The 20,045-nt window shown below is 46.1% G+C and overlaps 1 protein-coding gene across 1 annotated transcript in view; it reads right to left on the bottom strand.

The window, feature by feature from the left end:
• Positions 1–20,045, bottom strand: part of Grik4 (glutamate ionotropic receptor kainate type subunit 4) — a 284,402-nt gene that overhangs the window by 10,871 nt on the left and 253,486 nt on the right. Inside the window, exons 14-18 of the mRNA XM_027930584.3 lie at positions 14,748–14,857; positions 11,749–11,922; positions 8,284–8,449; positions 6,711–6,936; positions 2,633–2,761 (exon numbers count right to left, since the gene is read on the bottom strand). Of these exons, the coding sequence (XP_027786385.2) occupies positions 2,633–2,761; positions 6,711–6,936; positions 8,284–8,449; positions 11,749–11,922; positions 14,748–14,857 (805 nt within the window). The remainder of the gene's footprint in view (positions 1–2,632; positions 2,762–6,710; positions 6,937–8,283; positions 8,450–11,748; positions 11,923–14,747; positions 14,858–20,045) is intronic.

Raw genomic sequence — 20,045 nt, 5'->3', positions numbered from 1 at the left:
CACCCTCATCTCTCTCTGCCTGTTCCATATTAGACTCATTCCTTTAGGCACATGCGAAAGTCAACTGATTCAAAGTATAAAAAAAGAAAGATCACCTAGGAGCTTCTGTGGAAAGCAAATTAAAACTACAGCTCTCTGTTCTCATCAAGAGAATAAACGTTCCTGGGGCTTGATTCCTGGTGGCCATTTCAAAACTTCAAGGAAGAGATCTTTAGGGTCATTCTGGTCCTGTTTTTCCAAGTCTCTTGAGTAATGAGTTATACACCATAGTGAGCCTGATGGCTAATCTGCCAGAGAGAAGTAATAGCACCTGCTTCTTGCTTGGCCTGGAGGACGTCATGCGGAATTTCACAAATCCAAGAAGGCTTTGAGCCTCTCCAAGTAATGTTTGCCTGGACTCCCAACCATGGCAAAAATAAGGCCACTGGGTGACACTGGCCTTAGCTGCTGCAGCTGGAATGGCAGCCCATGGCCTGGCTTTCATGGTGATTTGCACAGCATCCCCAGACAAACTCACGCTTGGACACTGCCTCCTATTAATATAGCTTGACCCCTTACTCCAAAGGATGGCTGCAGAGAGGCAAGCCAACACTGGTTGATGGGCCCAGTCATCTTCTGAACACTGGGACCTAGGCGGGATGCTTTCCCCTGTTGATTATCCCTTTTCACGTTTTCAGTTCTCTTCTCCATGCCAGGGAACATTTGGTCCCCATGTGCAGCAGACAGAGGCCTCCTGTTCATGGCTTTCCATTTTTCCTGGGGGCTTGATCCCACTATCTCCCTTCTCCCTCCACCCTGAACTCTACTGTCAGACCAGTCTTTTGAACCTCTGCAGAATGGAGAAAAATTTCCAGAGCCAACAACTGAAAAAATGATGATTTTATTTTTCTATGAATGAAATTAATTTTGACTTCAAACTTACATTTCACCTGATTAACAAAAACACAGGGACTTTTCTGTTTGAAAAACAGCTAAGCTCCCTGCTATTTCACTCCACCTTCACAACAGCCCTGTAGCTGGTTACTGCGTTTGTTTCACAGATATAGAAACGAGGACTCAGGGCAGGAGTTATAGCTCAGTGGTAGAGCACTTGCCTGGCATGTGTGAGGCGCTGGGTTCGGTTCTAAGATATATATATATATATATATATATATATATATATATATATATATATATATATATATAAATAAAGATCTATCAACAACTAAAAATATATTTTTAAAAAAGAAAGAAATGAGGACTCATCAGTGTTAACTAATGTGCTTAACTAAACTCACAGACGAGCAACTAGTGCAGCTGGGATTCAAATGACACCTGCCCATGCCCTGGATCTACTAGTAGCTACTGCCTTCCCCATGGGCAGCTCTGGCCTTTTGTGGAAAGAAGAGCCAAGGACTGTGTGGCCTCTTTGGGTTGTTTTAAGAGCAGTGTTTCCTTTACATTGCAAATGACTTGCCCCATAGATCCATATTCTTGAGACCTTGCCTTGCCAGATAGAGATCCACGTATAGACAGTTAGAAACACATGGCCGCTCATTCACTGTCTCATCAGGGATAATCATTCATGCTGAGCAGAAAGGCAAGCACATGCTATCGTTCATTTTAATCCTCAGCTGCCTTCCAAGGGGAGAGCACACACAGGTAAATCTGATGTATATTTTAGCAAGGCTGCAGTAGATACTGGGGTGACCACATGATTTATTGTTCAAACTAGAATACCTCAAGAATAAAAGTTATCTAAATATTATTAACAAGCATTAAATGATGTACAATAGATGTCATCAGGAATGTCCTAGGCAAACCAGGATATGTATTCTTTACAGAAAATACAGGATGCTCAGGGACCCTCTCCAGCCCTTACTACACTAGTCAGTGACTGCTTGCCATTCAACCCAATTTAATAGTCATTCATTCATTCAGTAAACTCTCCATGGGCTGGGCCCTGTGGACAGCCCTGTGAAGAAGATGAACCCCGGCCTCATGAAACCTACATTCTAGTGGAGGAGGTGGAAAATAAACAAAGAAACACATAAAAAATTGTATAAGGTAGTGATGAGATCTGAAAAGAGAAAATGGGGTGAGGGTAGGAGTGGAGAGAAGACCTTTCAAGGGAGGCCTCCTCGAGGAGGCTGGGCAGGAAACATGAGCCTGTCCTGGGGTGGAAGCAAATACAGAGACTTGGGAAGCAGGAAGGAAAGATGGAGAGGCTATGGAAAGCTTGAATTTCATTTTGAGTGAGATGGGAAGCCACTGGAAGGTTCGTACAGGGGAATGCTGCAATCTAGTTTGCATTTTAAAAAGAACCACTCTGATTGGAGTGGAGAATCCACAGTGGAGATGCCAGGCTGGGAAAAGGGGAGCAGGCAGAAGCTTGGACGCTGGGGCGAGACTGGTGGAGTCAGGGGACACAGTGGAGGCCGTGCCTCTAGCACTTAAGGGCTGGAGATACTGGGAACCTGCAGGAAGGGAACCTTGGGATAGGATTGATCAGCCATCCCCAGCCTAGCCCTCCTTGGTGTCTTCCCAGACTTATTTTCTCTGTGTCCTAGAAGTCGCTTCTTGAAATTTGGACACAAGAAACAAGCAAACTTGGTCCTCTAGGTCACAGGAGGAAGGCCCTGCATGTCCATACCTTTAGCTCTGTGATCTTCCTCTTTGGGGCACTTCCCCCCTTCCCACCACTTGCGCTTCAGGATTTCCAGGCGGTTGTTTTCCTGCAGCTGGAGAATGGCCAGATCAAACTCGTCCCGGAAAACCGAGCCTGCGGGGTCACAGGAGAGCCCAGGACACAGGATATGAGTGCCCTCTGAGGCACCACTCTGCTCACTCCCCTTCCCAGCACACCTGTTGGCCACTGCCTGCTTGAACCTCAGCAGGGGAGACAGGTGGGCCTGCCCACAGGAAGGCTGTGCCCTCTGGCTGTCTCTTCCTCTACAGGAAGCAGCTGAGAGCCTTCTGGCTTCAGGCATGCTTCTCCATCTTTTCTACTTTTGTTCCCTCCATACTGACTGGCACGTCCAGCCCATGGCCAAAGACCCAAGTAAGGGTCAAGTAATGGCTTTCCAGGTGGCTCTGTCACCCCACCTCCCTGCCTGGGCACTCCCACTTTCTAAATTATAAAGATGGCCTATCCAGGTTAAGTGACCTGCCCACAGACACATGGGAAACTGGATGCAGAGCTTTCTGTCTGCCTCTAGGAAGCCCAAGCCTGTGCCTCTGGAATACAAATCTCTCAGTCAGTTGTCTGATTTCTACTTAAACTAATTTCTCAGGCACTTGTAACTGTCATTACATTATACTTGACAATGCACACTCAGAGCAGTCCCCAGCCAGTGACGGGAGAGCCACCCAGGGTGTAACAGATGCCTCCTCTTGTCCATCCATGTGGAGAAGCCAGTCACCAGGGGTCCTCCGATCCCTATGGCTGCCCACCAAGTGCACCAGAACACTCTGGCCCATCCACCACCCCATGCCCCCTGCTGCTCCCTTCCTCCTCAAACAAAAAGCCTCTTTCTGTTTAGTGCAATTCTTGTTTAATTTTTCTGATGGAATGTGGTCAAGGAGATTTGGTTCTAGAATTAAGGTTTAATCACAAGAACAGCTTAAATGAAACCTTGGAAAGCTCAGTGTCCCACAACAGGCGGAGGCTGGAGATCATTAACAGAAATCTGCCAAGAGACTGGAAAACAAGTATGTTGCCCAGTTTCTTTGCCCAAACTCAATGAAGGTCTGATGTCAACAGATGCTGCAGAGGAAAAAGGTTATAGTGAAGAATTCAGGCATAAACCTGGAACAAATAGATAAGTGCTTCTCAAGTTTTAATGAGCAAAGGAATCATCTGGGGCTTTTGTTAAAAGTGCAGGTTCTGATTCAATAGATCTGGGATGTGGGCCTGAGATTCTGCATTTCCATCAAGTACCAGAGCGATGCCCAGGCTTCTGGGTCACGGGCTGCACTTTGAGAAGCAAGGGACTCAGCCATCTCCCACATCTCTTCTGACTCTGGCTGCACAAGCCTGCATGGTAGAATCTTCCCTACTGTGGACACAACTATGCTTGAGCACACACACAATGCCTGCAGCATTGAATATGTCTATTTAATTAATTTGGGAGAACATCTGTAGGGTCTCATGTACGGTAGGTGCTTAAAACACATCTGCAGTGAATGGATACACAAATAAGCTACATAACAGATGTGTCTGTGTATGGAGCTAATGACTATGTGGGGTTTAGAGGCAAGAGTGCAGCCCGGCAAGGCATTTCAAGCTCTCTCAAGGAACTTTGAGGCCAGCCTCACAACACACCACATGAAAGGGCTATCCTGCTCATTCTTTGGTTGCTTACTTAGCTCAAAACAACCTGATAAATTTTCCATCTTGTTCTTCATTTTGTTTCTCTTAATTTTCCTGGATCCAACCACATCGCTTATTCTGTAGTTATGCCCTTACCTCTCACTTCAGAATGACAGACATGCATAACCTCAGGGGACCTAAAGCCTATCTCACCAATGGACTATGTAATGTTCTTTCCAGCCTCCTATGAGAATCCCGGCCAGCCCTCATCACACCTTGTCACCTATCCCCCCCCTTCCCAGCTGATGGGTCCCAGTTGGCTGCATGGTTTTGTCAGTGAAGTACTGGATTTAAAGACAAGCATCCTAGATTCAAGCCAGCTTCTCTACCTGTTCTGTAACCTTGGACAAGTAAGTCATCTGCTCTGAATCTCAGTTCTGTCTTCTATATAACAGGAGTAATCACTTGACCTCACTCAGGTGGGACAATTAAGTGAAAAAAACACATATGAAAGAGCCTCAGACCAGATAAGAAATAAATGCATTTCTTTTCCTTTTTCCTTGGTTATTGATGAACATTTCTAGAATTGGTGTTTTACCTCAACTATATTAGTTATGATAAACACCAACTATTGTTTTACCTCAAATTTCTCAAGGAAACTTTTATTTTTCCAGTATTGAGGATTGAACCCAGGGACACTTAATCACTGATCTACATACCTAGCCCTTTTTATTTTTGACAGGATTTTACTAAGTTGCTGAGGCTGGCTCAAACTTGTGGTCCTCTTACCTCAGCCTCCCAGGTTGCTGGGATTACAGATGTGTATCACTGCACTTGGCTTCATGAAAACTTTTGAAACACCTGACACCTGGATTAAATGGGTTAAATCACTAGACTATTACCAGGTGCATCCTAAGTTCATTTTGTAGTTTATTCTGCTATCTTGAAAGAAAATGTCAGCCAATACATTTCTTAAACAGGCCCATAATCTGTAACATTAATAGACATCAATAAAATCTGACAGTAAATAGAGTACGTGTAGGTTTATGAGTTCCCTGAGTGAGGCTTCCAGCTTGCAGAACTGCTAGTGTAAGAATCTATGGAGTTGAAAGTGTAATCTGTATTATTACTTATGTTTATTTGCTTGATTTCTGGTTCATATTCAAGAAGTTTTCTCTTTTTATCAAATAACATAGGGAACTATGGGAAAGATGAAAAGGGCACTAATATTCACCAAGACAGGCTGAGTGTGACATGCTGCTGTAAGGTATCTGGCCAAATTATGAAGTTTAATCTTCACGATAATTCCATGAATAGGAATGAGAAACCAATTTTATGAATGGGATCACTGTGGCTCAGAAAGGTTAAAAAAACATATATTGAGATACCATGGCCAGAAACCAGAATGCATTCCCAGGTCTGCCTGATTCTAAGACCAAGCTCATTACACTCCACAGGTGTAAGAGAATCCTATAATTTAGACAGCTCTGAGTTAGGTCAAGATCAATAGAAGGGACATGTCATGTAACCACAAGGATGTGCATGGAGGTATCAGTGCTCTCACATAACCTGATGGCCTCAGTTCTTCCCCTGATGCCTTGTACAGGACAAACCTATGCAGCAACTGCTCTCAGTGGTGCACATATGGGGAAAGCCTGCATGTCAGACTCACTCGGGGAACATGTTCCAATCCCTACTCAATTACAAGAGCATTTAAACATGTCTACCCTTATCTTCTGGTGGAGGTACTATCAGCAGGAGAAGGCCCAAAGTGTGAGTATCCTTCATAAAAACCTGGGAAACCTTTCTGGAAGCCAAACATCTCCACCCTCCTATAACAAAGCTGGACAGCACCCAGTCAGCGAACAACACCAGAGCCTTACTGCCTGTTCTCAATGACCCTTATGGACTTGGAATGGATGGATCAGTGAAACCCGCAAGTAATTTGAAAGCCATCTCATACAATCATCTCAGTAAACTTTCACAGGGGACATTAACAAATAGAAAAATTAATTCTAGTGTTCCCATCTCTTCTTTCTTCCCACTGCTAATGGAGATGTCAATCAACAAAGAAATGGCCAAGGGGCAGGAAGCAAGAGAGAGAAGGAACAAAAGGCCTAAAGAATCCACCCAGGGCATCAATATGCCCTTTAATAATTAGAATTAGCCTTTGATAATGAATCAATTAAATAACCAATCAACGCGAGCTCTTTAATAATTAGAGTTGAGCTCTGATCACTGATTAGTGGAAGCATTGGGGTTGGCTTTTATCTTTAGCTTTAAGACTGCCCACCTCAAGTCACTGTTAAACTGGCTCTAGAAACAGGGGTTACTGAATTCAACACGGCAGTCAGTGGTTGTAGCTACGCTGGCCCTGCCTGGATGAAGCTCCCCACAGAGGCTGCTCTCTCCTGCATACCGACTGGCATGCCAATCCCATAGCCCTTGGTGTCCAGCAGGCCCCCGATCTGAGTGAGGTTGCAGTTTCGCTGCCGATAGTACTCATTCATGGTGGACTCCAACAGGAAGGCGTAGTTGGAATTCAACACCCTGGCGATTCCCTCCTCTGTACTCTTCACAAACACACTTGGCTGCTTGGAGTACATGTAATTCCACATGCGTTGGTAGGTCTGGTAGCGGGAATTCTGGAGAAAGAACAGACAGGAAGCAGGATTGGGAAAAGAGAAAGGAAATGTGGGTTTAAAGAGGGAGGGAATCAAAGCCTTAAACTGCTGGCCCTTCTGCCACTCCACCTCTCCCCTTCAATCTCTCAGCTCAAGATGTTCACTGTCACTGAATGGTGGCCAAGGAGGGACTTATGTCTTTACAGAAAGATCAGAAAGCAACAGGGTCCCCAGGCACTGTGAATTCTGTCTCCTGGTTTGATCTTCGGTTCTGCCTCATCTACCCCCTAGAGAGGTCTTCTATTGCCTACTTTCATTTGCTGGTAGAAGAATTAAAACTGGTTGCATCCCTTCATCATCCCTTAGTTTGGGGTGGTGAACTCAGGTTCATTAAGACTTATACAGAGACACCATCTGAAAAACCAGTGCAGGTATTTTTTATCCACCCTAAAGCAATTTATCAACCACACGGCCAACACTGGCTTCTATTTTGCCAATAATAACAAAACAGAATTCTGAGGGTCTATCCAAACTCTGCATTTACATGATGCTTTCTCTGGCCTCTATGTCAAAAGGCACAGAGACTTGTATGAAAAACAAAAAAACTGAAGGCCTTGATCTCATTTCATGTGAAAATGAACTTCTTAGATATTAGGTTGGTTGGACACCTATTAGCCCCAGGGGAAATCTGCTTCCCTTGAGCTCTTGAGGCTTATAAAAACTACTATTTTGTCTGGCCTGGTTCTGTCAGCCTTGGTGATCAATCAGTTTTGCCTGTCAGCGTGATATTGTGGCAGCACCTCCTCCTGAGCTTTGCAAGGGAATCCCAAAGAAGCCAAGAGGGTCCCTATCTGAGGCCTGTCAGTTTGGGATCAATGACATCAGTTCTTCCTTAATCTAGTGTTGCTCAAACTTCAGTCATTTGTGTAATATTTTAATCTTGCTTTGGTTAAGTGCTACCCATAAAATCTAACTTACTTCTTAAAATTTAAAGATGCCTCATCCTATCCAGTGATGTAAATAAAACTACTGGTTTGATTCATAGCATATATATTTTTTCCTAATGCACATAAAATAAACATGAAACTATTACAATTTTAAAAATGTTCCATCACATTAAGCTTCAAATCACCTCAAGTGCATGTATAATGTTTCAGGATGGGCTGGTATGAACCCAAAGTCCTTTGGGGACCCCATTCTGGGGACATTTTGTGGAGCAAAAGAAAAATGAGCCCCATGTGGACCTTCAAATTAGATGTTCAAAAGAGATAATGAGATGAGGAGAGATGTTTTCATCTCCAGTGGACAAACATCTCAACTTTATTCTGCCCAATTCCCAATGTTGGTGAGCAACCAAATGGGGTTTACTTGGAAGAAAGTCATGCTGGAGCCTCCGTGAATTGTGCCATACTCAATGGCGGTCTGGTCAGCCAGGTCATCCACTGACTCAATGGGCACATCCATGCGCTGCACAGTCAGGAAGGCTGCCAGGTTGGCCGTGTAGGATGAGATGATGATCAGCGTGAATGCCCACCTACGTAGGAAAAGACCAGGAAGTCATCACTGCACTTTCGGGAGCCTTGGCCCCCAAACCCAGACTTGCTATGGCACAGGAGAGACCTGAAGAAGCTCTCAACTTAGTGGGGGAAGAGGAAGGAGGCAGAGCATAGGATGTCAAGAGAAATGAATTGAGTTGGTGAATGTTGCCTGGAAGTAGACAATTGATTTTTTTTTCTTATTTCTGAAAGGAGGTGATTATTGGTTGTTATTCAGAAGATATGTAGTCCATGCACATGAGATAGTTGGGGGGCTATGGGAAATGAGCCAGTGAATGAGCAAAGGGTGCCAGTCCTGAGCCAGGCCACCTCCCCTGCCCCTCACGCTGAGGTCAACCTTCAGATGTGCCTCTCCAGGTACTGACCACCTGCCATGAGCTACAACCACCACCTTATAGAATCCCTACAACTCAGGGAGGCACATTTCCTTTCTCTATTTTACAGATGAGGAAATGGAGGGTCAGAGAAGTGAAGTAGCTTGCTAAATAACACATTGATAAATTCTTATTTTAGAACTAGTTCTATAACTCTTAATAGCAGAAAATCTTTCATGGAGATAGACTGGTGGGAAGTATCTTTGAACTGCTAAAAAAGTTGGAATCTGGAAACAGTCTTACAACAGTCATGCTATTCCATACTAGAAGATTATTGTAATGAGTAGCTAGAGCTCATTTATAATTGGAATAATTTTGCGATGCAGGCAGCATATACACTAAAGTCATTAATGACAGTTTGTTCGCGTTGGTAGGTTAAACAAGCTTTTCCCATCTGGTCAACAGTACAGATCTGCATACTGATCCCTTTGTGTGTGTATAACAGGTTTGAAGATAGATCCATGCCCAGTTCAGGTTAGAGAAGCACAGATTCTGAATTAATGGGGTCTGAATGCCTTTACACATTATGAACTCAGCACCAGTTAAAGCACAGTGTTTGCCCCAAGACCCAGCAGCTGGCAGCCACTGGATGGATTTTCAAGAGCAAAAATTTCCCTTGTCTCTTTTCCCACTGTCACCAAGACCTGCTAGCTGTCTCCCTGGGGGGCGGGGTGAAGTAATAGTGGAATATACCAACTCAATGAGCACATCGATATGCTGGACCTGCAGGGAGGTGAACTGGTTTTCTGTTCTGGTCACATTGCACCTGTGAGATTGTGGGGGAAGTCACTGGCCTTCTCTGAGCTCATTTGTCTAATGATAAATAGACAATGACCGGACTATGTTTGGGGATAATAATGCCAGCTCTGCCTGTCTTTCAGAGTTGTGAGATCAAATGAGGTAGCATATCCTTGAAGACTAGATGGATGGGAGACAGAAATGTAGAGGAAGGCCCTCGGCCTCCATATGGGATGAAAGTCACTGGGCCACCTCCTTACCGGGTGACCCTCCCTGCTCAAGGCCTGCTGTCTAGGGCCTGCCTCAGCTCTTCCACTCTGGGAAGCTGTTTCCATGACCATGCCCAGGAACAAGCCTGTGCTCTGCAGCTACTTAGTGGCTTTGGTGAGAACTAGGGGTCGATGTGCCCTGGGCTGGGTTGAGAGCTGACCGGCAAGTCCCCTCAGCCACGTGGCTACACTCTGGCATCTGTTCCACATTGGACAGCGTGTGGCTGTTTAGGTTCCTGAGCACTAGGGAAGGGGTCACAGAGCCGACGTGACCAGTGCAAGCCCACTGCCTGAGCTGAGAAAGCAAACGATGCTGTCTCTGGCGGGTCAGAGGGGCACCATCAGTTGTAAAGCTGGCAGTCTTGTGAGCAACAAGGCATTTTCTTTCACTTGCTCTGGGTGAGGAGGCCACGTAGAACTGACCCAACCAAGGCCCTCGTTTAATAACTAAGAACTCTGAGAGGCAGAGGGGTACGCTGACAATTTGGGATGAGAGGCTGATGAGGGTCCCTCACAGTGTCTCCCTTTCAGTGCTGAGCCCTCTTCCCAGTGTGCTCTGAAACACAGTAACCAAGCCGCCTGGGGCAGCTATGTAGGGCAGCACTGAATGGTGGCCTGTGGCAGGGAAGCCCATAGGACTCTGGCCTCTGAAATTGTCTGGAAGAGGAATTTCCTGGGGTGGGGTGAAGGGAGTTTACAGGTGGATGAAGTGGGCAATGGGGCCCTACCTGTATGAATAGCAGAGAACTCTCTGGAAGGCAGGAGCCCAGAGAGAAGAAAATTAGCATCCCTAGCTGACAAGTTCTCATCTCCCAGGCTTCTGCCCAGGCTGCCTGTGACTGTCCCTGCTGGGACTATCCCTTCTTCCTGGGGACAAGGGCCCAGTTCTCCATACTGACATAATCAGTGACTTCCTGGCAATGTCTGGTAATAGGTGAGATCTTGCCCAGGAGGTTTAAATCCCACAATTATAACTTATCAAGGGAAATGAAGACTCCAGATTGGTAGGGGCGACTGTCCCAGCTACTACACAGCCCCAGAGGCAACTCCAGTACTTCTGTCTGACCTGCACCAATACCCAAGGATGGAAGCACCACCACTTTTCCTTTTCCTTGGCTTAAACAAGCCAAGAAGGAGGCAAGAAGACGGAGGCTGTAAGTCATGTAAGTGATAACTGCCAAACCTGCAGTGGATTTTTAAGAGAAGACCAAGACTTGTATTTTGTGAACTTTCATCTCTAATCCACATACATATATTTTTCATTTCCAGCATAACAGTCTAATAAAAATTATTAGTCTCATATATTCATGTAGAATTCTCAAGTTTTCAAAGAGTTTTCCCACCCATTGAATCATTTGTCCATTTCTGCATTTTCCCACACTTGCTGAGGTGGATGGGTCAAGCCCCAGAGGTAAGAGCAGGGCCAAAGCCTGAGAAAGCCAGGAGAAGGGGGCATGGTGTGGCAGCGTCCTCCTGCAGGGATTTCCTGCTGCAGCATCAGATTTGCATAAATCTGCATATGCCTTAGTTGGCGCAGCCACTTCAACCTCAGGTTTTGCCAGGTCAAGAAGTTATCTTTACTTTGCTGTGGGCCAGCAAGTGTTTTCTCGTCTCCTCTTCCTTCCAGTCTTGGCTCCTCTCTCTATCCAGACCACAGAGGCAGAGAAAGGGGAAACAGAGAAGTGAGAGTGCACACGGCCCCCACTCCCCACCTTGTGACCTGGCAGAAGTGACCTCAGCTCCCAGCGAGGGTCTGCTGAAGAGGCAAGGCTTCTGAACTCTCCTTGGGGCTGCTAAGGTTCCTGCCTCCAGCAGCTGGGGCCAGCCTTATCTGAAGACTCCCATTGAGTCCCACCACCCCTTGAGACCTGGCCCTGTCCCATCCTGGGACCTTACCAGACTCCACTAACACAGCGGGTGGATAAGGCGCGAGGGGCAATGGTGGAGCCCTGCTGCATGAAGCCCCCAACCGGAAACCAGAGGCTGTTGCCAAGGGAGTACTGGTTCACCAGGAGGTTGCACCGGCCCTGGGCACACGGGTGTGGGCTGTACCACTCGTAGGGCGTCAACCTGTGGGAGAAAAGGAACAGACTTCAGTGCCAGGGAGGATGGGCATGATGGGAGGGTGCTGGAGAGGCGGGAGGTGCACTCCATTCTGGCCTCACCTCTCTGCCTCAGGACTGGGCCTTGTCACCTTGGGCCAGTCATTCCCCTTTGCTGGACTTGTATTTTTTTCCCCATCCAAAAATAAAAAAAATATAAAAATTAATGGAGTAGTTGGATTAAGTTGGTGGTTCTCAAATGCTTTTTCTTTAATTAAAAAAAAGCCATACTTTTAAACACTTTTTTCCCTTCAAACAAATTCTGGTGCAGAACTTTCATATATAAAATAGATAAAAGTGGAGGCACCTGCCTGGAAGCTGGGAGTATCAGGGGCTGAGCCGTCTGGGAAGTCGCTTGTTCTCCACCTCAAGGTGCTCAGGGAGGAAACTTAAGGTCCTATAGGACCATGGTTTGAAAACCCTCAGCCTATTTCTATCATTCTCAAACTCCAGACTTTATATTAGAGTCACCAAGAGGCTTGTTTAAACACAGATCACCAGGCCCTACCCCACAGCCTCTGAACCAGTAAGTGTGGGTGGGGCCTAAGAATCTGCAAGTTCCCAGGTGATACTGACCCCCTCCAATTCAGAGTCTACGCTGATAATAACCAGCTCACACTTGTGAGATGCAGCTTCCCAGGGCCCAGCCCTGGAGATTCTAAGACACTGGGACTGGGGAATTCAAATGTTTAAAAGCTCCCTCTGTAACTCTGATGATCAGCTGGCTTTGGAATGGCTGCCTGAGAGCTATAGGTTTGAAACATTTTCTCTCTAAAATCTTACCCAAAAGTACAATATATAAGAAATAAAAGTCCAGTGGATCTGGATGAAGAAACATTAAGGCCCCAGAGCTCTGGCTGCCCCCAGAGTCTGTGGTAGGTCCCAAGGGCCTTTGCATTCCATAGAACCCTGTTTGCAAACCACTACCTTAGGATAGAATATTCTGGGCTAGTTTATCATGTGTGTGTGTGTGTGTGTGTGTGTGTGTGTGCTTGCTCATGTGTGTGTACATGTGCGTGTGTGTATGTTTACGCTGTATGGATAGACTCTATGGATAGCCCTTTAATACATTTTTGTTATGTTTTGTCCATGCGGGATCCTGGGGTCAGTGGGTGGGAGTGGGGCAAGGAAGAAGGGTGACATAGCCCCTCAGGGAGCTTTAGCTTCCTCTGGCATGGTGTGGCAGGCTTGTGTGTGCATGTCTGGTAACCAAGCCCCAAGACCCTTTTCAGGGCCCTGGAGGTGACCTGAGAGCTGTGGCGTGCTCCCAGGGGCTCAGTCACTGAGAGCATCACAGAGCGCGGCGCTGGCTCCACCGACAGCTTCCTAACGGCGGCAGCAGACAGTGCTGCGAAATGGAGAGCGGAGTGTCAGACAGTGTGTGAGCTCCCGCGCCTTGCCAGCTGTCACTGACAACAGATACTTGACAGTGGCAATGCCTACAGGCCCAAGAGAGGTAGATGGCACCCGAGCAGCAACTCAGCCCCTCTACCAGGCTGTAAGCAGGGCCATTCTTTGTCGGGTTGGATCTTCTGGCCCAGACGGCTTTCCCAATCATGGCCTTATCTCCCTGGGAAGAGCACTGATAGGGTGAGGCAAGTCATCTTGGGCAGGATGGGAACTGCGCTGGGGTTAAGCACACTGAGATTCTTTAGGCCTCAGGACCCCGATACCGCCCGTCCTAAGTGGAAAGAGCACGTTCCCCGTGATCCTGGAAACAAACACACCGGTGGTGGGGAAGACCCCAGCCTGCAGAGGTGGGATGCACACTAGTGGCCCAGTGCTGTGGGATGGAGGCAAAGGAGTCCACTGAAAAGACACCTGCAATAGAGCCTCCATCGAATTTCTAGGAGCTCATCCTGAACTATTCTCCACTCCCACCCAACGGTCCTTGGTGACCCTCCATTGCAGTAGGCTGAACAGACAGTGGGCACTTGAGTGAGTGGCCTAGGGCCACTAGGGCTTGTTCCACTTCTGGATATAATTCAGCTCTCCTGAAGCCCAGGCTGGCTCAACAGGCCGTAAGCTCAGAGAGAGACAACCCTCTCTGCACGTTCTCAGTAGGACATAGCTTGGGATGCCCTTAGGTTTCTCTGTAGGGCTAGAGACAGTCCCTGGCTTCTGAGGAGAGAGGAGGGATTATCCTCCCCAACTGCTGATCTGAACCATTTGTTTCCACTCAACACTAACTGCAAATGCTTCCCTCCATCCTGTCCTCTTGTGCCTGCCACCTTCTATGGTTCTTATTGAACAGAACAGCTGTGTTTTCAGGGGCAGATTCAGGCTCTGTGCAGAGGAAGTATTCTCCCTGGCCTATGTCACTGCAGCCTCCAGTCCCCCCACTCTGAATTTGCAGGATCCGTTTCTTGTCATTCAGCACTTTGTGGTGGATTCTGGCAAGGATTGATGTCAGGGCAGCCAAATGCATAGTACTTAATCAGAGTGATCTTCCTGCCACCTTCTCCCCTCCTCCCTTTCCTAAGTCTCCTACACAAGCAGGGGGCCAGAGACCAGACAGCAGGAGGGGACAAGAGTCAGGGGTGTAGAAACAAATCCAGACAAGCTCACCTGTCTGTACTGTGCAAGTCAGGGAACACACACGAAGATGGATGGGTGGGTAGTGGGAGGTCAACAGCTGGGCAGAGAGCATTTCAGGCCCTCTCCCAGTCCCCTAGTTTGGCAGCAAGGTCCTCTTAACCACCCATCTCCTCCTCCCAACCCCCCACCCCATGCAGTTTCCAGAGGTGGACACGAGGTGGCGGTGTGAGGACAGGGAAGGGGAACGGATAGTACCGAGCCACGAGGAAGAGGACACAGCTGACAGCCAGATAGGCTAGGAGCATGAAGAGCCAGACACCGGGAGAAAAGGGGTCCAGGAAGGAGAAATAGCCGGGTCTGCGTCCCTAGAAATGGAGATGAAAACAAGATTCACCATACACATTCAGTCAAAATGGCCCTTGGGCAGGGCAGGGCAGAGGGTATGGCGCGTGTAGGTTTGGCCCCAAATTTCTTTGGGTTCTGGGTGATTAGTTTAAATGATACAGTGGGATAAAGGGTTAGTGGGGGCCTCTCCAGAACACCTCCCACTCTAAATTCAGCAGACGAAACAGAACAACAGCTTGTACCAGGAGAGTGGACCAGCCCCCCAGTGCCACTCACTACTGCCAGTGTGCACTGGCTCAGGCAGCACCTGTGGGCAGAAATGAAAACTGGATGCCAGCTCCCTGTCATTTTTTGCAAGAAAGCAAACTGGAATAAAAAGAATGAAGTTAAGCTGTCTGCCTTGCCTTTAGCTGTGTGGCCTTGGGCAAGTCCCTGATGGTCTCTGGACGCAGCTGGAGCTGGGATAGATCAGAACCAACTCACTGGTGGCCTATGAACCACATATAGCCCGCGGACTTGTTTGCTTATTTGTTGACCTAGCCGTGTTTCATTTTGTATTAGTTGCCAGTATTAAACGATTAGGAGATTTCACGTAAATAGCTAGATTTCACATATCTAAGAACAAACAACACGGGAGATCTAGCAGCACTGGAGCTGAACGGTGCTGCCACTGTAGACAGCGTGTTGTCTCCAGCTCCTGCCTGATGACTTGATCCTGTGCCAGGCTTGCTTCTTTCATTTACTATGAAACCACTGGACTAGATATCCCCTAAGGACCATTCTAAATGGAAAATGCTATGCTTTCATGATCTCAGGAGTCCGGGATGTCAGTCCACAGATAGGACCGGAAATCAGTGTTAAGCTCAGGTATTCTATGAACAGGTGAGCTTCCAACCTCAAGATCATATTTGTCGTGGTAACAACCTGCCATCAATATCCAGGTGTGTCATTTTTACCCTGGGGTCCTCTGAAACACAAATGGGAACCATCTATGCCAATACTGAGCCGAACTCAACCAGCTCTCAAAGCTTGCATTATTCACAAGAGGCCAGAAGAAGCTGAGAAACTCCAAGTGACAATATTTGTCCCCTTAGTCACATGTGTGGCAGGTGGGAGACAGTTGTGCACGATCCTTCTGTCTTTACACAGACCCAGTCATGGGTGATTTTCACCTTCTCTTGTGGATGGTTTTTCATTCCTTTTCAGAGTGCCAGTGGGCACATTCCTGAATCAACTCGGGAACAGTGTATTTTATCCTTTGGGACAACAGACCAGAGGGGGTACAGAGAAGACGTCAATAACTCATCCTTGCCAATGGGGCAGCCTTTCTTGGGTTTTGTGGCCTTTTAACAATGTGACAGGGACATCTCAGGTGGTCCTTCTCAAACTGGTTTTCTTTCACAGTATGGCTTAGGCCAGAGAACAGCCCTTTGGAGAAATTGCAATTATTTTCCTTGTAGTGCATGCACAGGCCACTCAGGTCATCTACTGGGAAAATGAAACAATTTGAGGGACAAGTCCCACTAACTAAGGGAAGGGAATAGGAGAGGAACGGGGAGAAGGTCATGTGAGCATGTCTGATCCCATCATTACATAAATCCTCTAACAGAAAGTAAGGGACTCGAGAGCAGCAGAATCAGGGTCCCTGCTTGGTCATTCTGGTGTCCATCATGGGCTGTGTCTTCTTCATCATCCCAAGAGCCAGTGTCAGGCACAGAGAAACACAGACAGTACAGAAGGCATAGGCAGAGTCTGGAAGGGGACAAAGGATCTGTTCCTGTCTGAGCTCCTACTGCAGCAGAAATCACTAGCTGGTCTACTCCTGGGGTCCCTCTTAGCCCTAGACTTTCTTTGGGAAAATGTGTGTGAATCCCATGTTCTCTGTCATTCAGGACTATTTCACTTTGTATCTCTCAGCTGAGAAATATCCAGGAAGAAAAAAAAATCTTTTATTGTTGTTTTCTGAATCTGAAACCCCATTAGATGCTCAATGTCAGAAATCTATACCTGATTATATCACAATGAGTGAAATTGAGGAAAATGACAACACTGTTTAAAGCTGCCATATTTGGTTATGGGTGATAAGGAATGATGCACAGCCGTGAGAAAAAATCTTGGAGACTAAAGTTATAAAACAGAACATCACACAAACAAGGACCAAGACACAAACACAGCTCCGCCAGGAACGTATCAGTCCTGTTGGCAAGGCAACATCTGATTCCACATGTGATTGTCTGACGCCAACCAGAAGAGGAAGGACTGGGCAGTCATTTGAGATTTGGGTCTGGGGTTATTATAGCCTTGGCTCAGGCCATTGAGATGATGCCAAAGAGAAGTGCGCTTCTTGCAGGACTCTGAATGCCTACCATTTTTTTTCTATGCAGTGCTTTAGATTGCTTCCTTCCCAAAGGACATCTGAGTTACCAGCACTTGGAGCAAATCAGGTGTCACATGCCATAGGCATTTCTTCCAAATAATAGTTTTTCCTGAACACCAAGGATGTATGATGGTGATGCTTTTCTTCTGAAGAACAAAAAAATTGCTTCCCTATGTTTTCTTGATTTCAACACCCAATTTTCCATACTGACAGATGGAAGAACTGAGTCCCAGGGAGGTTAAGTGCCGTGCTCCAACAACTAGTGATGGCTTCAATTTCTCTACTTCTCGTTCATCAAGCTGTGCCATACTCTTTTCATTCAAATGGCAGCTGTATCAAATATTTCTCTCCTTTTAATTTTGCAACTTGTTCCAATAAACTCCCTAATTAATCCCATACCTTCCCCCAGTGCCAGCAGAATCCCAACCTATTTTATCTGAACCCCTTGAAGTAGTCGTGTTATTTATTTATGCTCATCATCGTTTATTGTGACTCTGTTGTATTTATAGACATTTGTATTGATTTCTACAATCAATATAACTGCTGACTACAAGTTGGGCTAGTTCCTTCTGGTGAATACAACCACTTTGGAGGTAGATAAGTGGTGTTTTATATAGATAAATAGATGATATAGATATATGCCTCAATGTCAAGGACAGGTCAAGCCCGGCTGGCAGAATTGAATATTAGATGGCAGCAAAATTAGAACTAGTTCCCTAGCTTTTGAACTGTGGTTCAGACTGACCACATCAGAGTCAGCATCCTTGATGCTCTTTGATGATGGGAGAGACCCAAAGGGCTGGTCGCCGACAGACCATGATTCTGGTGTGTTCAAGTCCTTTGATAACAATGTAGCAGTGGGGCTGCCCATAGAGCTGAGAGACACTAAACTCCTCTTACATGTTAAAAATTCCTTTTCTCCTTAAAACAAATCCTGTTAACCCACTGTTACCTTGCTCTGTCTGTACTAGAGGAAATGGTATTGTGGTAAAAGTGCAATCACTTTCTCAGAGTCTGGACCAAAGCTATGGGCCCTAGAACTGGGTAAAGCAGGGCAGGTGGTGAATTAAAACACAGACTCTGGAGCCAGACTGCCCAGGACTGAATCCTTGCTCTGCCACTTCCAAGTTGTATGATGTTGGACAAGCTGCCTAACCTCCTGGTCTGTTCCCTCTTCTGTAACATGAGGGTAGTGATAAAACCTACCTGAGGTTGTTCTAAGGATGAAGTAAGTTACCATGTGGTGAGGTGTACGTGTGTGTGTGCTTCCCTTCTATCTAATGGCAGCTGGGAGTAACTTAGAAGGGGAAGAGGGTATGTGACCAAGGAGGGAACGTCCTTTTATACTCAGGCATTCCTCAATGAACAAAAATACTATCTCCCGCCCTAGGGTGACACTAAAAATCCTTGAGGGACAAATGTCATCTGGCTACAGTCATTTTCCATAATTCCTGGAGTTTATATGAGTTGTAAAACATGTATCATGGGGGTTCCCCTAGGGCTCTCTGGGGAAGCAATTGGGGCAATTGCAGAATTTCTTCTGGAAGAATGGCTTTTAACAACCAACATTTAGAACTCTGTTCCATCTTAGCCTTCCCCAAAAAACTCACCAGCACAGTGGATCAGACCTGTGGCTGCTCTGTTGGATCTGTGTAAGGGCTATGTTGCCCAATTTCCTACACAAAAACTAATGATATCAACTCTCTTTCTTCCCTGTGCTCTGTCCCCTCCCCAGCATATCAATGACAGAGGGTTGCCACGTCTGTCATGTGATTTTTGACTTTAGTTCTAAATGGTAATTTTTAGAGAGGTTTCCTGTTAGATAGTCAACTTCCAATAGTGGTCAATGGTCAACAAAATACTCTCTAGGGCTGAAGAGGAAAGAAAACAGTCTCTCCATGACTCTTGGGAGACGTGGAAGAGGGTAATTCTCAACCCACTGCAGGAACCCACAGACAGCCTGCCCAAAGGAATTGGCAATGAATCGTCTTATGTATTTCAGTTTAGCATGCACTCACCCTGGACTCCAAGAGGAGAAAGGAAAGCAAACAATTAATTCCTCTCCACCTATAACACCCAGATGGCTTGTTGCCTACATGACCCACAAGCTACCATATCAGTTTTCACTTTGCTGGTCGGGAATCTAATGTGAGGAGACCTATGTTCTCATCCTGGCACCAACCTTGACTTGCTGAGTAGTCCTTGGTAAGCCACTTGACATATTTGGGTGCCATTTTCTTCTTCCGTAAAATAGAGCGCCATGATCCCCATGAAGGGAGAATGTGAGGATTACTAAACTAACGCTGATAAGACACCTTGAGCTTCTTGAGAGAGAAGCACTTAATAAATAACCAATATTAAAATGATTATACATTCAGGGATCCATATTTCCATTAGACCGGCTATCGTGTTACTTAGCGTTAAGGAATAGAACACTATTCATTTTCTATTTCCTTATAACAGAGTATTAAGGAGTATTAGAAATGATTCACTGGTTTACTTAGCACTGTTCTCCATTTTCCTAGACAGTCTTTCTGAAATGAAACAGACCTTCTTGGAAAAACGAGTAATATATCCAGCAAATGCTGTAATTAATTTAATGTTGGCATTTATTTCTCTCTCACTTTTTAATCACTGTCTGATTTTTATTTTTTAACTTTCTTGAGAGAGAAAAGTCTAGCTGTAAGTTAAGAAGAGTAAGAACATTTTCCGTTGCTTAATCAAAGATAGAATAGGATGCTGGTATAGAGGGAAAATGGTCAGCTCATATTTTTTAGTGAATTTCCAATGCTCTGGCTGGACTGGGACCTGACATGGAATCATAGATAGTG

Source organism: Marmota flaviventris, chromosome 9 (assembly GCF_047511675.1).
Source record: "Marmota flaviventris isolate mMarFla1 chromosome 9, mMarFla1.hap1, whole genome shotgun sequence".
Taxonomy (NCBI): Eukaryota; Metazoa; Chordata; class Mammalia; order Rodentia; family Sciuridae; genus Marmota; species Marmota flaviventris.
Note: the sequence above shows the minus strand (reverse complement) of the source record. Positions and strands in the feature narration are given on the sequence as shown.